Below are 19,027 nucleotides of genomic sequence, written 5' to 3'. Positions count from 1 at the left end.
TAGTTTATGGTTGTGATAATTCTATGAAAAATAAAATAAAAGTAATTCCTGGCAAATCTACCCTTAGCAGCTTTGCGTGTTCAAAGATTTCCAGACTGAGCTTCGTCAGTAGTGTGACATGCCGCATAGAGATTAACTTGATTAAATGCACTGTCACGAGGAGGCAAACTTACCTGTCTAAAGAAGGTGTAAGTCATTGGTGAATACCACCATCCTGTGTACTTCCCTGAGTCCATTTCTCTATTGTTCTCTTAGGCAACCAACGAACAGATAACAGTTCACAAACTGAATTAAAGTAATGTCTTAACCCCCCTGAACACCTAGTACTTAACAGTATTAAGACACATATGTGGGATAGGCCTAACGGCTTGGCAGTCCTGGGCAGGGACAGACTCCAGAGAGAAGAGACATATGGTCCCTCTCAGCTGTGGCAGAGCTGCAAGCGGTACTGTTGGACTGGGGCCTCGTCACCACCTGGCTGAGTGCTCAGAGTACTCCGCTGTCCGAAGGTGTCCTGTCAGCATGGACTTGCACTGCTGCGACACTGGTGTCAGAGCGGTGATGTCCATAAAAACAGCAGCTTGACGGCCAATCAGCTGATCACAAACTGTCGAGGTCTGAGACATTTCATTTCAAATGTATAGATAAATAAACAGGAAAATAAATGATTTCTTAGTGCAAGCATGGTCTGCCGCAGACACCCTTCAGCACACACATGTTTCATTACTGTATTACATGTCTTGACAGCTGATGCAGGCTATGAATTTGCACCAGAATTGTGAGGCACAGAGGATAATCCTTGCCGCTCGGTGGGGAGTGGAGGTTTCCTGTTGAATGACAGGAAGCTGTAGCTCCCACAGATTACTTATTTCCATTTCAGAGCAGATGATTCACATGTTTTGAAAGGTTTTGGCTGGATGTGTTCATCACAATTTCTCTTTTAGGGTGATTTTTGTCATCTCAACTTGACTTGTTAGGTACTCTGCCTTTTTACCATGCCATTGATGTTGAATTGCAAATTTCTTATGCTTGTCTGCTTTTGTGTAATTTATTATAACAAGGACTGGCTAGACATGACTGCACAGATGTGTATGCTATATGTGGAAGACCAGATATTGTCAGAATCAGTGTATATAACAAGCAACTGTTAATCTGGTATAGTGCCCAGTCTCTTATTTTTATGTGATACGTGTATTCTGTTTGTTTTTAATGACTGTTTGTATTTTTAATTGCATCCTTTTAAAGTAAAGTTACATTAAACTGAATTACTACATCATATTTCAAGTATACAAAATCTATATTCTCTTAATTAACACAAAGTAATGAAGATTGAAGGAATGCATCAATAATATATGTTTTAAAGTGATATATGCTGATGCTCTTTTGCCTGTTTTGACTCACAGGAGTAAATCCTTGTATAAAATAATGGACAACTGAGTTGAAGATACAGTCAGACGATAAAGATAGACTTCTATTCTGTACCCGTTCTGTATGTTTTCCGCAGTCAAAGGTAATAAGCTACTGTTGATAGTGGTTAGATTAAAGCCAGTATTACTGCCTGAAACCTTTCTTTAGATCCCTTTTGTAAATTTCACCTTCCTTTCAGCAAAAGAAATGCACCTGGGCTCGTGTGTCGAAGTGGAATTCAGCTCACATTCTTCTCTCATAGCCTGTTCAATCTGTTCCAGGACAATAATCACAATCCATTTGACTTTCTTCCCCCCTGGTATTTTAGCTCAGGTACGTTAGACTATTCAGGACCTCGCGATGGTAGACAGAACAGAAATTAGGAAATCATTTTCCTGCGCTTATACAAGTTGACTTTGTTAAGGGATTTTTTTCTCGCTGTACTTTTACATTTACACAGTATTACACTGTATCCTGAGTCAAACAGCTTCCAAGAAATGCTTTTTGTTCTACTGGTTTATATAATTTCATGTTCAGCGTTTCAATTGTGAAACTGTAGATTCCAAACTTGGAGTGAAATTGTTTGTGCCCTTGATCGATTTCCAGTCAGACGTATTTACAGACAGCCATAACTCCTGGAGACAACAACTAATGTGCTATCATCAATCGTAATGTTATCAACACATTTTTCTCTCATACGAGACAATGATGACCTCTCACTAAACACAATGTTGCCGAAACTCATCTCCGAGTTATTCATAGCAGCCTGCTGTTTTCAAATTAGTTTTCATTACATTTTGATGGACCAGGACTTCCCCCTTAGGCCACGCTAATCCATCACATCTCTCTATCAGTGACACCAGTGTCCTTTTGTTTTCTGTTTTCTTGCTTTCATAATGTTTGGTTACCAGCGCTTGGAAATACACCACAGCTGCATCGTATTGACAACCAGGTAAGAAACAACAAGGCAGCATCATTTCTGTCATTACTATCCTATCCATACAGTATGCAAAGTATCCAATGCTGACTCCGCCGTAAAAATGGTCACCCATGTGAGTGCAGATGAGCAGTGGAGGCTGAGAGGAAAGATGGAGACTAAATCAGTTAGCCTGAGCTTCTATCTCTACGAGGCAAAAACAATTACCATCAGTGTCCACATCCGTTTGTTATAATCTGGATGAAGATAAGCAGCAGACAGTTGTTCTAGTCCACCTCCACCTCTTCATTTCTTAAGGAAAGCTAGCACTGCAGGTACATCCATTTTAGATCTTGGGGCAATAGGATACACATGAACATTTTTTAAAGCTGTTGTAATGCACTACAGTTTATATATTTGTATTCAAACATTACATAATTTGAGTCATATAAGTCTTTTTTAAATCTGTTTGAAAGGAGCAAAATGCTGTCGGAGACACACCTCTATTGTATGTATGTATCAATGTGACAATGTAATGTTGCATGTACATATACTTAATATATAAGTTGTGAGTTGTGCATATCACAGCACATACAGTTCATAGGGGGATGATGAAAGAGAAACCTAGAATGGTAAGCATGGACAGGTCTGAATTGTTTGGCCAGTAAGGGTGTATGGCAATCTCACACTGTCACTTTCTTATTACCGACCAGCAATATCAGGCTACATGCACAGAATGTGACATGCAAATTCATTAATTTGACAGCAAATATATACATAGATGTCAGTATCTGATCAGTAAGCTATGGGAAATATGAATATTGTATTTGTTGTATTTTTACGGTAATGAAAAGACAAATTTATAAGCATCTTTCCTGTGTGTGTGCATGTTTATGTGACAAAGAAAAGGGTCTCACAAGAGAAGAGAGAGAGAGAGAGAGAGAGAGAGAGAGATAGAGAGAGAGAGAGAGAGAGAGAGAGATAGTGTTGGTATGCGCAGTGGACTGTGCGCAGTGTGTGTGTGTGTGTGTGTGTGTGTGTGTGCGCGTGTGTGGGTGTGTGAGGGTCATTCTACTGTCCTGTACATTAAGCTAAGTGCTCCTCAGCTCTCCAGCAGTAGTAAATGGAGTCTTGTGGCTTAAGGGGGGTTTGTATCCCAACTCTGAATCAAAAGCAGAGAGTGTCCCAAGCCCCAGGTCACTGCTTCTGTGAATCATCAAATTCAGAGAAAAAAGAATGATGCCTTTCCTTTTTCTTTATGTGTGTGTGTGAGTGAGTGTGTGTGTGTGTGTGTGTGTGTGTGTGTGCCCTTGCACGGTTTTGTGTTGTGTATGTCATTGTGCGCACTGTATGCATCATTTACAACCCCCTTCAATATGCTTTGTGATGAATATGACACAACCAGTGTCAGAGCCGAGTCGTCGTGTTTAAACTCAGTAAGCAAAATGCACAATTGGGCTAAACTATTCACGACATTTTCCACGTGACGTGCTTAACATAGATCTACTGAAATTTTGTTTCTGTAAAAATGAGAGTAAGGAATTCGACGGACGGGGTGTAATACATCAAAGAGCTTGCTGGTAGTAATTCATTCAGTGTACTGAATCTCACTGGTAGTGCTGTTATAGTTTGCAGGCTTTAATGATGTGAATACTGAAAGGCTGAGTGTCCCTGTGCTTGCATCAGTCCGTCATCCCTTTTTTTTTCCCTCCCTCACTTTCGCTGGGAACCCCTCGCGGGTTTGAGAGGCGTTAGGATCTGACATAGCAGGCGCACAGGCAGTCACTGTCTCACACTTCATCTAAAGAACCTACTTATCTCTAAGAGCCTGTGTTAGGTTATGCAATTATTATAACAGGATTGTATAATCTTTGTGTGGTGTTTGTCAATTTTACTACTCCCTCTGTGCTCATCATTTGTAAGGAATATAGGAAGAATGTATTTTGTTGTTGCTAAAATTGCATCTGGGATTCAAGGGCTTTACTTACTGCAGAGGCTAATCTATATGATCAAAATACTGTAAGCTCAGTGTAGTGAGTGTAAATGACAAAATATTGTCATATTGTTATTGAGACAAAATAATTTCAAGATCTAAACATAATACCTGAACCTTAAATGTGTATCTCGAGCTGTTAGGGGCTCACTGAAGATGGTCCTCACCCCCCATATATAGCTGCAGGTGATCCAGGTTTGGGTGTCTCATGTGACTATCCATTGGTGAAAGAAGATTAAGCCACTGCACTCGATGATGGAGCCTCAGTTGTAGAGGAAAATGTAGTCTTCACAGCTACTGGGAGGTTACTAGAAGTAAACTGTGACTTCTCCACTGGACTGTGTTTTGTCAACAGAATCTAGAGAATCTTCAGAAATGCATAGAGAAGGTGGTCCAGTACCCTGGCAGTCCTGTGTTACCAGATTCAGCCGTACACAGAGGAGGATTTCTCCACGGCATCTCATCAGGAAAGGTATCATTCACATGGGAACCTCTTTGATTAGATATGCTGTCCTCATCTAAGGTATGGGGGCCTGGACACCCTGATCTTCCTGTTCCTATTCTAGAGCCACTAGGGGTCCAAGTTGAGACCTGATTTGATGTCATGGGTATGCAAGGTGAGCAGTGCCTATATAGGTCACTTAGTGAATGACATGCCCTTCTGAAAATCAGTTTCACATAATAAATAGTGTCATTTTTTTTACTGTTTACAGTTCAGGGTTTAATGGCTTCATGTTTATAGGATTTTTTGCATTTATGGTGGGATTTTACATTCATGCGCCATTTAACTTAATTTGACACCTCACTTATCTCTCTCTCTCTCTCTCTCTCTCTCTCTCTCTCTCTCTCTCTCTCTCTCTCTCTCACCTGATGATTAATGAGTGAATCTAACCTGGCATCTATGGAGGCAGAGTGGAGGTTTACTCCTAATCAGAGCAATCATAAGGTTTTTTTGTTCTGTTCTGAGAGACTCTAACTTATAGAGGGCGAAAACTGTGACTCAGAATTCTGCACCTGGATGTTCACATAACTGGTGAGTGTGCACCACCAATGTGTACATTATATGGCAGCAGCATCGAAACGTGGCGCGCTCAGGTGTCGGTCAGCACCACGGACAGAGACAGTGGTTGAAATGCAACATACGGCTTCACAGCGGGACTCTGCATAACAAGGCGAGCTCCCAGACAGCTCTACTTTAGAAAGCGGTTATAGTTAAAGTTGAATACAGAATTGCAAAAAAAGAAGAAGAAGAAAAAAGAATTTAGATCTCGGTTCAAACCTGCAACTCACATGTGAAAAGAAGTCAAAAACTTTTCCACTTAAGCAGCAGCTTTTACCTAAACAGAGGACTTCTTTTCCCTTCAATCAGGAGTCCAGACCTATTTATCATGTACTAACCATTCTCCGACAGACTGAAACACATTGTTCGCATACAAACACACAGTGAATGGACGAAATCACCGACACGCCGACTGTAGCCTGTTCAAATGAGACCTTTCTTATCTGCTTAGCATTCGCGCGTTGCAGTGTTTCACGTCCTTCAGTCACCTAACTAGATTGTTCCATCAGACGGAATTACCTGCATCACTCAATGAAATACAATTATTGATTACACTGCCCCCCCCCCCCTTCTCTATCCCTCCCTCCCTCCCTCCCTCCCTCCTACCACCATCTCTCTCTTTCGCTCTCTCCTCTCCTGAAGTCTGCTGCAGCGAGAGAGGACTGCATCGAAAAAAAAAACATTGTCGTGCGCTGGCAATTACCTCTGATCCAGTTCTACAGTAAAGAGCCCACAAGATTTTTCACCCCATAAAGCGAAAGCGGAGACTGATGAAATGGGTAACTACCAGCGCAGTCCACTCTTCTCGCCATAAATGATGGTAAGTAATCACTTTTTTCCCCCGAAAACATGCTGACTGTAACACTTTCCAGTGAGACAAATCCAGTATTTTCAATAAACTATTTCAATTTTTTTGCTATCAGATATATTGTTAAGGCTACGAGTCATTTATTTGTATCTTTCCAGTGATATCTTAGGACTGGGAGACAGGGATGCTTCATTATTTATTCATAAGTTTGTGTATCATTTGTTAAAAGTTGGGAACGTTTCAGGGCACTGTGGTTTCTCTGTGGGTGCACTAAACTGAGTCCACATGCCTCCTGCAAAAGTAGAAAGAAATTGGCATCATTAGCTGCAACTAGGCTACAAGCAAAAAAATTAATATAACTGGAGTGTAGTGGAGTTTCAGTTTCTGTGCCTTTTTAATTGTGGAATTCAGTTCATTCAGCATTTAAGGATGACATAAATGTTTCATGTATATCTTGGTATGAACTATCCGATTTAAGTGACATGACTTTGCTTTCTTGAACTGTTGGAAACATTTAGGTGGTTGTTTAATTAATGATGATTACTGACTGGAGCTCATAGTTCACACATCTTTTTATTCATCAGTATGTTTTTTTGTTAAATTCTTGTCCTTGGCATTAGCAGAGTTTGGGGTTGTTGGCTGTGGACTGTGCATGCTGTAGTGCAATCCAGCCACCTGCCCTGGGGCAGTTAAAGCACTCTGCACAGCCGCCAAAAAGAGGAGAGGATGCAGGAGCAGGAGACTGACTCATCCGTGAATTGCACCTCAAGAGGCAGTAAGCGACTGACAGGCACACAGCCGGTGAACTGGAAAGCTGTGGCAAAGTGCTTTGTTTGCAATCCGAAGGCTGCTGTAGTAGTTCTGCTAGGTTCACATTAAAGGCGTCATCAATAAGAAGCGTTAGATGAGATAAAGGGGTGCAGAATTCATTCATATGACCCACTTATCATTGATTTCAAGTTGATGTAGGTGTTTTTTCTGCCCCGGTAAACAAGAATCTTATTGTGATTCAGAATGGCCCTCCTCTGCATTCAAAAACATCTCCATCTCTAGCATCCACTGACCTGTAATTTCATTAGTCTTCCTAAACTTTATGCTGCATCACCAAGAAGGAGACATTTTCTGCTCCAGTGTTTCACTTTTAATATAGGACTCAAAGTAAGTATGCAGTGACAATGTAGTAGACATGAGAGCTCCAGAAAAAAAAGATTCTTTCTGTCCATTATGTTGACAATAAGGCAAACAGAGAATTAACAGAGTAGTTATTATTTCAAGGTGAAGTTGAACCCAAATAGCATAGTTAATATTACATTTAAGAACGGTACGTCTTCTACCTTTGTAAAAAAAAAATATATATAGCATGATTTCTCTTTGTCAAAGAGGCTGAAGATTTCTCATATCATGTTTTTCTGTTAGTACATTTTTTTCTGAAATTTAGGCCCACTTACATACAGACATCATCCATCACATTAAATCTACACAGTTTGACAAAATTAACAATTAACTGTAAGAAACCAGTAAACGTGCCACATATTGCATCCCTTGCCTGATCGGTGTTATTGCGTCACTGCAACACAAAATGTCCAGTCTGCACCAGACAGTGGTGGTGCCACGTTATGTTTTATGTCTTCTAAGCACTGTATTGTGTCAGCAGTGAGGTCTGACAAGGCAGGGGCACCATATGTTCACCAAGACTATCAAATGCACATCAGCCTGACGCCAAATAGCAAAAGAGATAACACACTTAGCTCTTCTTACTGTATATCATCAGGGTTGTACGGGAAATGTTTTTTTTTTTATGTAGGCTACAACTCCAAAATTCTGTCTGTATAGATGTAATATTTTATGATTTAAATGAACTGAACACAATTTTCTGAAGTCTTGCATTCCGTATCCTTCTCATTTCATCTAAGTAAGAGGATTCACAATATTAATATACACAGCGGGGAATCTCTTTTTCCCTAGCTAAGCTGTGCACAGAAATAATTGAACCTAATGCTAATATTCACAGTGCTAGCTTCTCATGGCAGGACAGGCAGACTTTACCTGCCGCAGCTGCATTATGAATCTGTACAATCTAAGTTGGGCCTTGCTTGCAATCAGCTTTGCTTTTGAAGTTTTATTTTCTGTGATGGAGCTTTGACTGTTGAAGAAAGGTGAAATGAGGGAGGTTTAGTGTCTTTGAAAGATGTCATCTCAGTTGTGATATGTTGTTGGATTGATTTAAGTGTTCTTTCCTCCCCCCTATGTCCAATTACTATTGTTTTATTCTAATCTCATGTGGCACCATTTGCAGTTCTTTTGTGCAGTCACCACTTACACTGTTATTAATACTTCTCCCATATTCAACCTCCTCACACACACACACACACACACACACACACACACACACACACACACACACACACACACACACACACACACACACACACACACACACACTTTCTCTCATCCTCTCCTTCCCCCTGCACTCAGTCAGTAATGGCATCAGTGTTTGATGAAATCTCCTAACGGAAGACGTCCCAGACTGGTTGAGCCTCTGCCTTCCAGATGAGGTCACGGGTTCTCCATTTTGATGGGATTACATGCAGCTCTGCCCACTTAGAGATTGGACCTGCTCTTTCTGATGCTAATAGGACAAACCAGCCGTCAAGCCACTGTGCTTGCGCATGTCTTTGAAAGGGCAGGACACCGGCAAGTCAAACCTGACTGAGATGGGAAACATTAATGATTCCAATAGGGCCAGGGACAAAAACTGTGAAACTGGTTCAAGGTATAGGAAATTTCTATATGATATTGAAAATAAACAAGAAAGTCAGAAAACGCTACTTTAGGAGATGCAATTATGATGCATTTGTTATAACTAACTTAATTTTATTGCACTAACAATAATTGCAGAGTAAAAGAAAATAAGTTTTTTGCATCATTCCTTTGGGGCCAATGTCTGGACCACCAGACTGCACTTAGCCAAAAAAAAGCATTATTGATTTTCCTTCAAGTTCTCATGAAAAATATTAAGTATATGTCTCCTCCAGCAGTTGTGGGTCAAGAAACCTGAAATTCTAGGATGAGAATTGATTTTTACTTCTTATTCTAACAAGATTCTTGCCCACACTGATCTGTTTTGGTGACTGTTGGAATGATCAAGGTACTGTAGATCAGCACCAACACTGATATCAGTCCTGTTGACAAAGAGCGTTGCTCGTAAGAAATCCTTACAGTGCTGATGAATGCCTCTTTATGTTTTAAGTTCTTCTGACTAAAGCTGTAATTATGTAAGTTTCGTCTTTCAAAATGCTCATTAGTAACTTAATTACTGTGCCACTTTTGGCTAATGATTCATGATACGCTACGTAAAAGTCAGAGATGGTCTCTGGAAATTAATAAACATTTTTAACTTTTCCCAAATTGCTTGTCCTTAGTCGGATACATGGCCAAACTTCTGTAACTCTAATCTCTTCATTTGTCTTTATGCATGAGGAAATTTGGGGCCAAGTGATACTTGACCTAGTGTTTTTTTTTTTTTTTTTTTTAGTATTTTAAAGAGGTTGAAGGAAAGCAGGGACGCTATCCATCATGCAGACAGGGGCTATTGCTAGAGCAAGGCCTATTTTCAGACAACCTCACATGATTCACGGCAACAGTACACACACTACATTAACTCTCTTTATTTTAATTGCAGGAAACAGCTGGGATAGTCTATTGTTTCTTTATGTTTCCTTATGTTGATACATTTCCTACTCACCACATTGGGTTGTTACCAGAAGATATATATATGTTTTATAAATAAATATTACAAGTATATCTGAGGAAAGCACAGTCCGTCCAGACCATTCTTGTTACAATGGTGAAGAGTTAAATCTCGGGTTTGTTGCCACAGACTGAAGTAATGATGGTGTGATTTGAACAGACTGGAGGTTTCATGAATCAATGAAGTAATGAAGATGTATTAGAAAGAAAAGGATTTGGTAAAGATTTACTGTCTATAGTTAAGGTTTGGATGAAGTTGAAAAAAGGCTAGTTAGCTGAAAATAGTCTAAAGATGAATGGATCGTTTAAAATAGAAGAATGGACACTTTCTGGTACAAGTGGAAACAATTAATGCCAAAAGGGGGATCTGGAAAGAGACACACAGGTAGAGAAGATGCAGGAGAAGTGAAATGGGAAAGAGAGAGGGAGAGCAGAAAATGGGTGCAACAGAGAGAGAGGTTTGTTTGGGAGTGTTGGTGGCTACCCAGTTTGATTATGATTGCTCCCGTTGCTCGGGCTGTCTGCACTGTCGGGGTCTCGTCAGCTGTGGTCAGGTGAGGTTAGTCGTCTGCGTGCTCTGGTGTCCTCTGAGCTTCATCACCGCTGACAGTGGACCTCACCATACACTCCATTGATTCTCTGACAGGCAGGCTTCACCAGGATGTGTCCCCTTTCACCTGTGTGTGTGTGTGTTTGTAAATTTCCATATGCAGAGACTTCAAAATGAAAAATGTGTGTTGTCTCAACATGACCTGATCCTCAAACGATATATGGCATCAGTTCAGTGACACCACTGAACTTTGACATACTCTTGGCAGTATGTTAGTCTACTGAGGAATTCAAAAATCTTTTTCTTTGGATTTGCAGTCTGTAGACAAATGTTATATGCTTTTGAATATAAGCTTCAATGTTTCACTCTTAAGAAGAGCTGATTTAAGAAAATTCCCTGCTAATCCAGGATTCATGCAGGGTAGCAATTGTCTGCAGTGACAAATAGAAGATAATCATGCCACTAAATCATAAGTTAACCCCTTGCAATATGGACCTCAGTAATAATCTGGTGAACAATTGCTTTTGGACAAAGGAAACAAACAGAAAACTAGAAAGCTGTCGTCATGAATCATCCTCAGGACAAAAATCTGAGGCATCACCGGTGTCAATGGAGGTATTAAAAAATTATCGGCCCATGTGTAAAAGAGAGTGTGCTCTTAACCACAGAAGTCATCCAATGAGCCAAAAAGGATTAGTAGAGTCACCTTGAATCAGCAGTGTCATTTTGCCCAGTAAAATTGCATTATGGGAGCTGGAACTGGCCCTGTGATTTGTGTCCTCCTGACAAGGCTTCAGTGTTCATTAGAGGCTGTGGTGGGCAGCTCCTAGACACACGGGAACTGCACACACTGGACAGCTCTGGCCACATACACACACACACACACACACACACACACACACACACACACACACTGGACAGCTCTGACCACCCCCACCCTAAGTATTCACTCCTTTTATCCAGAAATGTTTTAATTCTATATCCAGTTAACGCAAACTAGCGTTTTCCCATATACTGATTGAATTTCATGATCATTTTGTATCTGTTTAATAATGCTTGTATCTCTGTGCTATGACAAATTATGCAATGAACAGGCCAGAGCGAGCCTGCGGAGGCAATGTGATGATGAACTGTGGATCACAGTTTGAGCACTCACATGAAATCATGTTACATCATTCACACTGTTAGACTGGGGTCTCCCTCCCATCAGCACTGGCCTGCCAAGATGGGAAAGGGCTTCCCCATCCATGCTGTGTGTGTGTGTGTGGTCGCATATGTGCATGGCATGTTTGGTTGTATGAGGGTGTCTCAAAGACATGTGTGTGTGTGTGTTTCTACTATGCGCCTGTACCTGAGTGTGCATTTATCTACGTATCCATTCATGACCATTCTCCTTTCTTTGTACAGATTAAATATGACAGTACTGTTACGGTTGGATCGTCACTCCCATTATAATAAACCAGCTCTTTATTGGGGGCAAATTGATTTTGGGCAGAGTCTTGTTTATTAGCTTCTGTTCCTCAGAGCTGATCATGAATCAGCAGATTCAGCGTCTCTCTTTAAAATGCTCCTCTCTTCAAAACTAAGGCAAACTCATGAAATATAGAAGATGGAGAGCACCTCTGGAAATTGAATGTTCATTTTGAATAAAAACTGAGAGCTATACAGCCAAAGCCATTTTTCGCACATCACTCCAAATGATTAAAAGTCCTGGGAGAAATGGTGAGTGAATGATTAAAGAGGGTATGTGCTGTCAGTGTAGTGTCACCTGTTAGTCTGGGATGGTTACGGATATAGCGGGGGGAACATGAGTTATGGGTACTATCTGATGAACATCTCCCTCTCTCTTGCTTTCTTTCTCTTTTCTCTCTGATCTCTCCCCTGTCCTTCCTTACTCGTTCTCTCTCTTTTTTTTTATATCTGTCTGTCTCTTACCCTTCCCCCATCTCTCTCAGCCTGGCCGATGATTGCCACAGCCATTGTGGGTTATCTCCTGTGGTGACTGCAGACTCAAGAGTTTTCTTCCCTGCTGCATCTTGAGACCCACTGATCTCACCATTCCTGCAAATCCCCTGCCAGCGCATATTCACCCCTCTTGCCCTTCTTCCCTCTTTCTTCTACTTCTAAGTATCCTCTAAAACCCTGTGAAGACCCACTGGTGGAGCCAGAATGGAGGACACTTACAATAACAGGACTTCCCTGGTTAAAGGGGCCAAGGACGTGGTCAAGGAGGCTAAGAGGCATGCAGCAAAGAAAGTCAACAAGGTGGTGGACCGTGCCACAGATGAGTATTCATCCCAGCGCAACTATACCCGATTCCAAGATGAGGTGGATGAAGATGAGGATTTCTACAGGAACCCCCCTAGGCAGGACGGAGAGGGCTACAACGACAACGAAGAGGGCTCCAGTGATGCGACGGAAGGCCACGATGATGAGGACGAGATCTACGAGGGAGAGTACCAGGGGATACCCTCTGCGGGAGATAGGAAGCATAAGGAGGGCCAGGTGGCACTGGGGCAACCGATGTCAGACGCAACAAGGGACCGTAAGGAGCTGGAGCAGGAGAGACAGGCTGATGAGGAGGAGCTGGCCCAACAATATGAGCTGATCATCCAAGAGTGTGGCCACGGGAGGTTCCAGTGGCAGCTGTTCCTGGTGCTCGGGCTGGCACTCATGTCAGATGGGGTGGAGGTGTTCGTGGTGGGCTTTGTGCTTCCCAGCGCAGAGACAGACATGTGTGTGCCCAACTCCAGCTCAGGGTGGCTAGGTAAGGAAACCTGTGTGTGTGTGAATGTTGGTGAGTGTGCATTTATATTCATATTTAATTGTGCTAACAGGAGCTGATGCAAATAATTTATCAATGGATGTAATTTGAGCTGCATCTTTTATCCAGTCATGATTATAGATCTTCCATTCTGTTATATGTTGAATTGTGGCAATGACCTGTAACCAAAGTCTCCATACTTGCAATGTTATTGTGCAACAACTAACATGTAAAAGGTATGAGTATGAACTGAACACGACCACAAACATTAAGTAACAAGCCAATGGTCCTCGGGCTATTAAAAGTGCCGCATACTGTAATTATTAGTGCCTTGTCATTCCAACGGAAACAACCTGATCAGAGGACATTTTCATATCAGAAAATCAACAAAGCAGGAAAAGCAGCATCCCAAGTTGTGACACTTTGGGTGTTGGGTGGCCTAATGGTTAAGATGCATAACACGTAACTGCAACATACCCTGTTGATGTTAACCTTTGTTGCGTGTCATCCCTCACCTTCTCTCCCCATAATTCCTATCTATATATACACTGTAAGATGTCCAATAAAGTCCCCCCAAAATTACAAACAAGAAAACAAACAAACAACAAAAACCCAACCAATGTGTCACAGCAGAAGAGCTACCTTGTTAAGTGGCAAAGTTCTTTTTCTTGTGGCTACCTCCACTCTAAATTTACAGTAAGTAGTACAAGGTGCATACTGCATTTTATGTACTGAATATTTACGTGAAATACTCAGTACATATTTTAACTGTATATTAAATCATTTAGACACAGCTACCTCCAATTCAAGTGTACATTATATTGTTGTTTTTCATGTTCCACTATCAAAATCATAGTTTGGATTAATATATAGTGTACAACCAGACCAAAGGGAATGGTAACACTGCCTTCTGTAGAATGTTGTTTCTCTTAAAAGATAGGATTAGTGCTATGTGTTTGAAATGTGCATGTCACACTTGATCCTATAGTTGTGTTTCACATGGATGAGGTGTTTCGGTCCACTGGTCTCCATGTCAGGATTAAGAGGGTAGCTAGTATTCCCTGTGTGCTCTGTGTGTTGAGCAGGAGTCCCAGAAGTCCCATTGGCTGCAGGTGTATAATCCATCACCACAGAGCTGTGTACAGGGGCTGACTCACTGTGTCAGTACCAGAGTGGCGAGGACATTAAATCAGGCGCACAGCCCTTAGATACTAACTGCCACAGTTAGACATGACAATACATCAACTGCACCGCAACATCTGATGCAAAATTGATACAGCAGGGCCTCTTTGAGAATGGAGGTTGGTGTTGGAAAATATGAAATATTTGGATTACATTACATTACATGTAAAACAAGAAATTCAAACTCTGTGTCAAATTTAAAATATGTCATTATCATACTTTTACTTATCATACTTTTCATCTAAGATTGTTCATTTGACCACATTTTAGAAATACTACATACATAGATTTCTCTGCTTCGAAATTATAAAAATTACACAGTTCCTATTATTGTGATGAAAAAGTTTATTAATATATGTCTATGTGGGGTTTTCACTTGTACTGCCGTGTAAAATCCTCACAAGAAGTTGTGTGTAGTACACCTTCATCTTTCTGTCTCTTTCCAAGTATCCATGTAAACTCTTTTCTCCCTCTCTAGCCAAGCAAGGTCCTGCAGGCATTCATGCTCTACGCTCTGCTTCTCCTTGTTCGTGACTCCATCCCTCACCCCCTGTCCCTCCCTCTCACCCTCTATTCTTTATGTGCCTCTCTTTTCTTCTCCCATCCTCCCCCATTCTCCTCTCCTTTCTCCTACTGATTGCCCCGGGGGTCCTCCCTGTTGAGGTGAACATGATTGGTGTGTATGAGTTTGTGTGTGTATGTGTGTGCATGTCTGAGCAGAGCCTACATGATTACTATGACCTTGTTGGTATCCATTTGGAGTTTTTCAGAGTAATTACACTTAATTACAGTCAACAAAATGAAGTGAGTTGGTGTTTTACAGGTGCCATGGCAATATTTTATTGCCTTGAAGTGCAGAAATAAACAGCAGCCAGTTTAGTCTGTGGGTTGATTAGGGTGGACTTTATTTTGTATTAGTTGTCTTAGTTTATTCAACCAAGCAAAACAACAAGCTCTTATTTTACAATGACAGACTCACAATACGATATTCTCTTCATGGCAATAAATATGATGTGGCATGTTTTTTAACCAGGAGGCTACTGGGTTGCACCAGGAACTTAAATGTCATGTACTGTACACGAGAAACCCATTTTTAAAAAATTGGGGTATGGGATTATAGAGATTGCCCCTCTAGATTTCTTCTATAAAGCCATGTACAAGTGTAACCAGGTTTCTAATTGGCTTTTTATATGCTACCATGTACATTAATCAGTCATTAACAGTCTGTATAAACAGGACTGAATCACTGATAGAAGAAACCCGGACTTGACTGATCCTCCTGAAGTTCAGTTGCTGCTGGTTATGAGTTATCCACATAAACAGCACTGAATCATTGACGGAGGAAACCTGGACTTGACTTATCTTCCTGAAGTTCAGCTGCTGCTGGTTACCAGCTACTATCAGCTGTTTAACATTGTGTCCTAAATGAATGCGATGCAAATGAGCATCAGCGACGAAATCAATTTGATTGCTTTGTTTTTGACTGGAGTGTCCTAACTGGCCGCAAAGACACAGCACTGCGCAGTGTTATGTGGCGCACCATTTTGAGCTTAACTTTTGTCAGATGCCCTGTTTCTATTAACTTCCTGTTGTTCGTGTTGAAAGCACATCATGGAAGAGGAACAGCTGATTCATTTAGTTGAAATGAAGAGTTATCTCTATGATACCTCCTCATTTCACTACAAAAACCTAAATAAGGCAGTAGCTGGCTGGAGGGAGATCACTAGGGAGCTGGAAGTTTCTGGTTAAGTTGCTGTTGGCTATATTGTATGTCATTTCCAGTAAAGAAACATCTAATTATCACAATTTATATTACTTGAGTGTTTAAGTCTCCAGTCTGATCTTGAGTGCCCAGCTGATAGGTATGTGGTTTGTTACAGAAGTGCATATTTAACTGATTTAGTGAGGACAGAGAGCGTTGTTACATGATGCAATGTAATAGTTGGACACTCACTTGCTGTTAGGACACAGTGTAAGAATGCTCCTGATGTTCTGAGGTTTCTGTGGAGGCTAATGAAGATGGTGTGGAAGAAAGCCAAAAGCATGGTGAAGAGCAGGGGGAGTATTAATCCCCAAAGAGAAGAATATCGCGAATATCGATCAAATAAATCTTCTGAATGTTGAAGGGAAAATTTTCTTCAGCATTGTTGCACAAAGGATGGCGACCTACCTGAAAGACAACAACTCAATTGACATCTCAGTACAGAAATCCGGTATATTAGGTTTCTTAGGATGCAGAACATTTAACTTTGATATGGCATCAGATTCAGGCTACAAAAAAGGAAGGAAGAAATCTTCATGTCACATTCCTCGACCTGGCCAGTGCTTTTGGATCTATCCCACATAATATCCTCTGGACAGCCTTTGAGTTCTTCTGTGTTCCAGTGATCAGCGCAAAACTGGTCAGAAACTAATCTTTTCAAGATCTGCAGTTTTGTCTCACAACATCACAGTACACCATGTCTAGGCAATCCCCGGTAATGGAACTAATCATCAGGATTAGGATCCAAATGGGTGGTAAGAAGAGAATGCCTGCAGTCCGGACAATGACTAACTCCCATCTGCGCCTATATATAGATGACATAACCATTCTAACCACAACCATTGCATGTACAAAGTAACTCGACAGACGAAGTTTAAGCCCAGCAAAATCCAGGACCATCTCCATTATCAAAGGAAATCTCAAAGATCAGAGATTCCACACACACCCATACCAACGGTATCAGAGATGCCAGTCAAGAGCTTAGAGTGGTGGTACAATGCAAGCCTAAAAGACTCAGACCAGAGTAAGCAACTGAAGGAAGAATCCATCAAAGGCCTTGCTAACATAGACAAGACCCTACTTCCAGGGAAGTTGAAAGTTTGGTGCCTGCAGTTTGGATTGCTCCCCTGTCTGACGTGGCTTCTGACGATCTATGAGGCTCACATCACCAAAGTCAAGAAACTGGAGAACAGTCAGTACATACATCAAGAAATGGCTCGGACTCCCACAATGCCTCAGCAATATCGGCTTATATGTGAACTGGAACTGCCTAACACTAGCCTTACTGAGAATACAAATGCTCAAAGGTAAGGCTGGACACAACCCTGACAGAAAATCAGGACACCACAATACAGGCTGCAGCTCCCAGAGTGGCAGCAGGCAGAAAGTGGAACCCATTCGAGGTAGTACAGCAGGCAAAATACGCTCTCAGGCATTGAGATATTGTGGGCCAAGTGCAGCATGAAAGAGGTGACTTTGGGCTAGGCTCAAGTAGACCCACATGGCACAGAGCAACAACTGCCCAGAAGAAACAGGGCCGATGGACAAGATGGGAAAACCTTGAATATCGGAAGCTTGCCTGGAAGGATATTTGGGAAATAGAAGGAGACAGACATAGCTTCATCATCAGAACCATCTACGATGTTCTTCCCAGTCCCAAGAACCTAACCCAGTGGCTTGGGGAAGACCCATCATGTTGCCTTTGCCAAATACCTAGCAACCCTATTACACATACTCACCGGCTACAAGACGAGCCTCACTCAAGGACAGTACACCTGGAGGCACAACCCGGTCCTTCGGAAACCGGCACTAGTGCTGGAAAAAAGAAGGACTAACAACAATGCCCTCTTTCCACTAATCCCTGGCTTCTCAAACACCATGGCCTTTGTACCAACAGGAAAGGTACCAAAGAGGTGAACTGCAAGAAAAGAATCAAGCCTACTGGATACAGCCCGGGATTGGAAGATGAAGGTTGATCTAGACCAGAAGCTGACCTTCCCATTGGAGATCATTACAACCGGTCTCAGGCTGGATCTGATCCTGTGGACAGCCTCACAAAAGGCCCTGTTCATCATAGAACTGATGGTGCCATGGGAGGATGCAGTTGGTACAAACACAAAAAGCTGAAGTACAAACAGGACTGAATCATTGACAGAAGAAACCTGGACTTGACTGATCCTCCTGAAGTTCTGTTGCTGTCGGGGCCCATCAATGAAACACCAAGGAAGGAGGGTGCCCACCTGATTACCCTAGTACAGTGTTTATCCTTACCCCTACTCGAGGAATGACTGCGGATTATATAGGGGATTGTAAAACCAAGTCCTATGAGCTCAACTGTAACAGCAGAGCAGCAGGATGAAAGGAGAGCTCATCACACATATTGCATTTTCCTTAAAAATAGTTCCATCCAAAGTCCAACTGAAATCTGAAATTTTGACAATTTATAAAATTGAGACACACACATACACACATATGAGAATTTTAATTCACACCATAAAAACATTTTCATTATGTAGTTTCAAAATTATCCATTTGGTGTTTGGTTAGTTCCACCTGAGCTGGACTCCCATCATTGTTGCATTGTGCAGCTCCATTAACCACATAACAGGCAGAGACAGAGGCAAGCTGCACAGACTGAGCTGAGCGTAATGGGATAATGCAGTATGAAAAATGCAAAGGCCTGAATAGGATGGATGACTAAAATGCTGATTAGATTACAGAATTCAATTTGGTCCTACCAGTATCCCGATCTCACAGGAATCTTTAATGCTACATGGGAATGAAGGATGGAAAGTTGGGGTGGGGGGTGGGGTGAAATACTGTAAATACTTTGAA

General features: G+C 41.6%; 1 protein-coding gene across 1 annotated transcript in view; it reads left to right on the top strand.

Annotated features, from left to right (window-relative positions):
- Positions 1-6,053: 6,053 nt before the first annotated feature.
- The window catches only part of sv2ca (synaptic vesicle glycoprotein 2Ca), a 30,641-nt gene continuing 17,667 nt past the window's right edge, over positions 6,054-19,027 (top strand). The window contains exons 1-2 of the mRNA XM_044369961.1: positions 6,054-6,196; positions 12,440-13,251. Coding sequence (XP_044225896.1) covers positions 12,654-13,251 — 598 coding nt within the window. The 5' untranslated portion in view covers positions 6,054-6,196; positions 12,440-12,653. The remainder of the gene's footprint in view (positions 6,197-12,439; positions 13,252-19,027) is intronic.

The sequence above is a fragment of the Thunnus albacares genome, chromosome 2 (assembly GCF_914725855.1).
Source record: "Thunnus albacares chromosome 2, fThuAlb1.1, whole genome shotgun sequence".
Classification (NCBI taxonomy): Eukaryota; Metazoa; Chordata; class Actinopteri; order Scombriformes; family Scombridae; genus Thunnus; species Thunnus albacares.
This window is presented reverse-complemented; position numbering and strand designations above follow the sequence as displayed.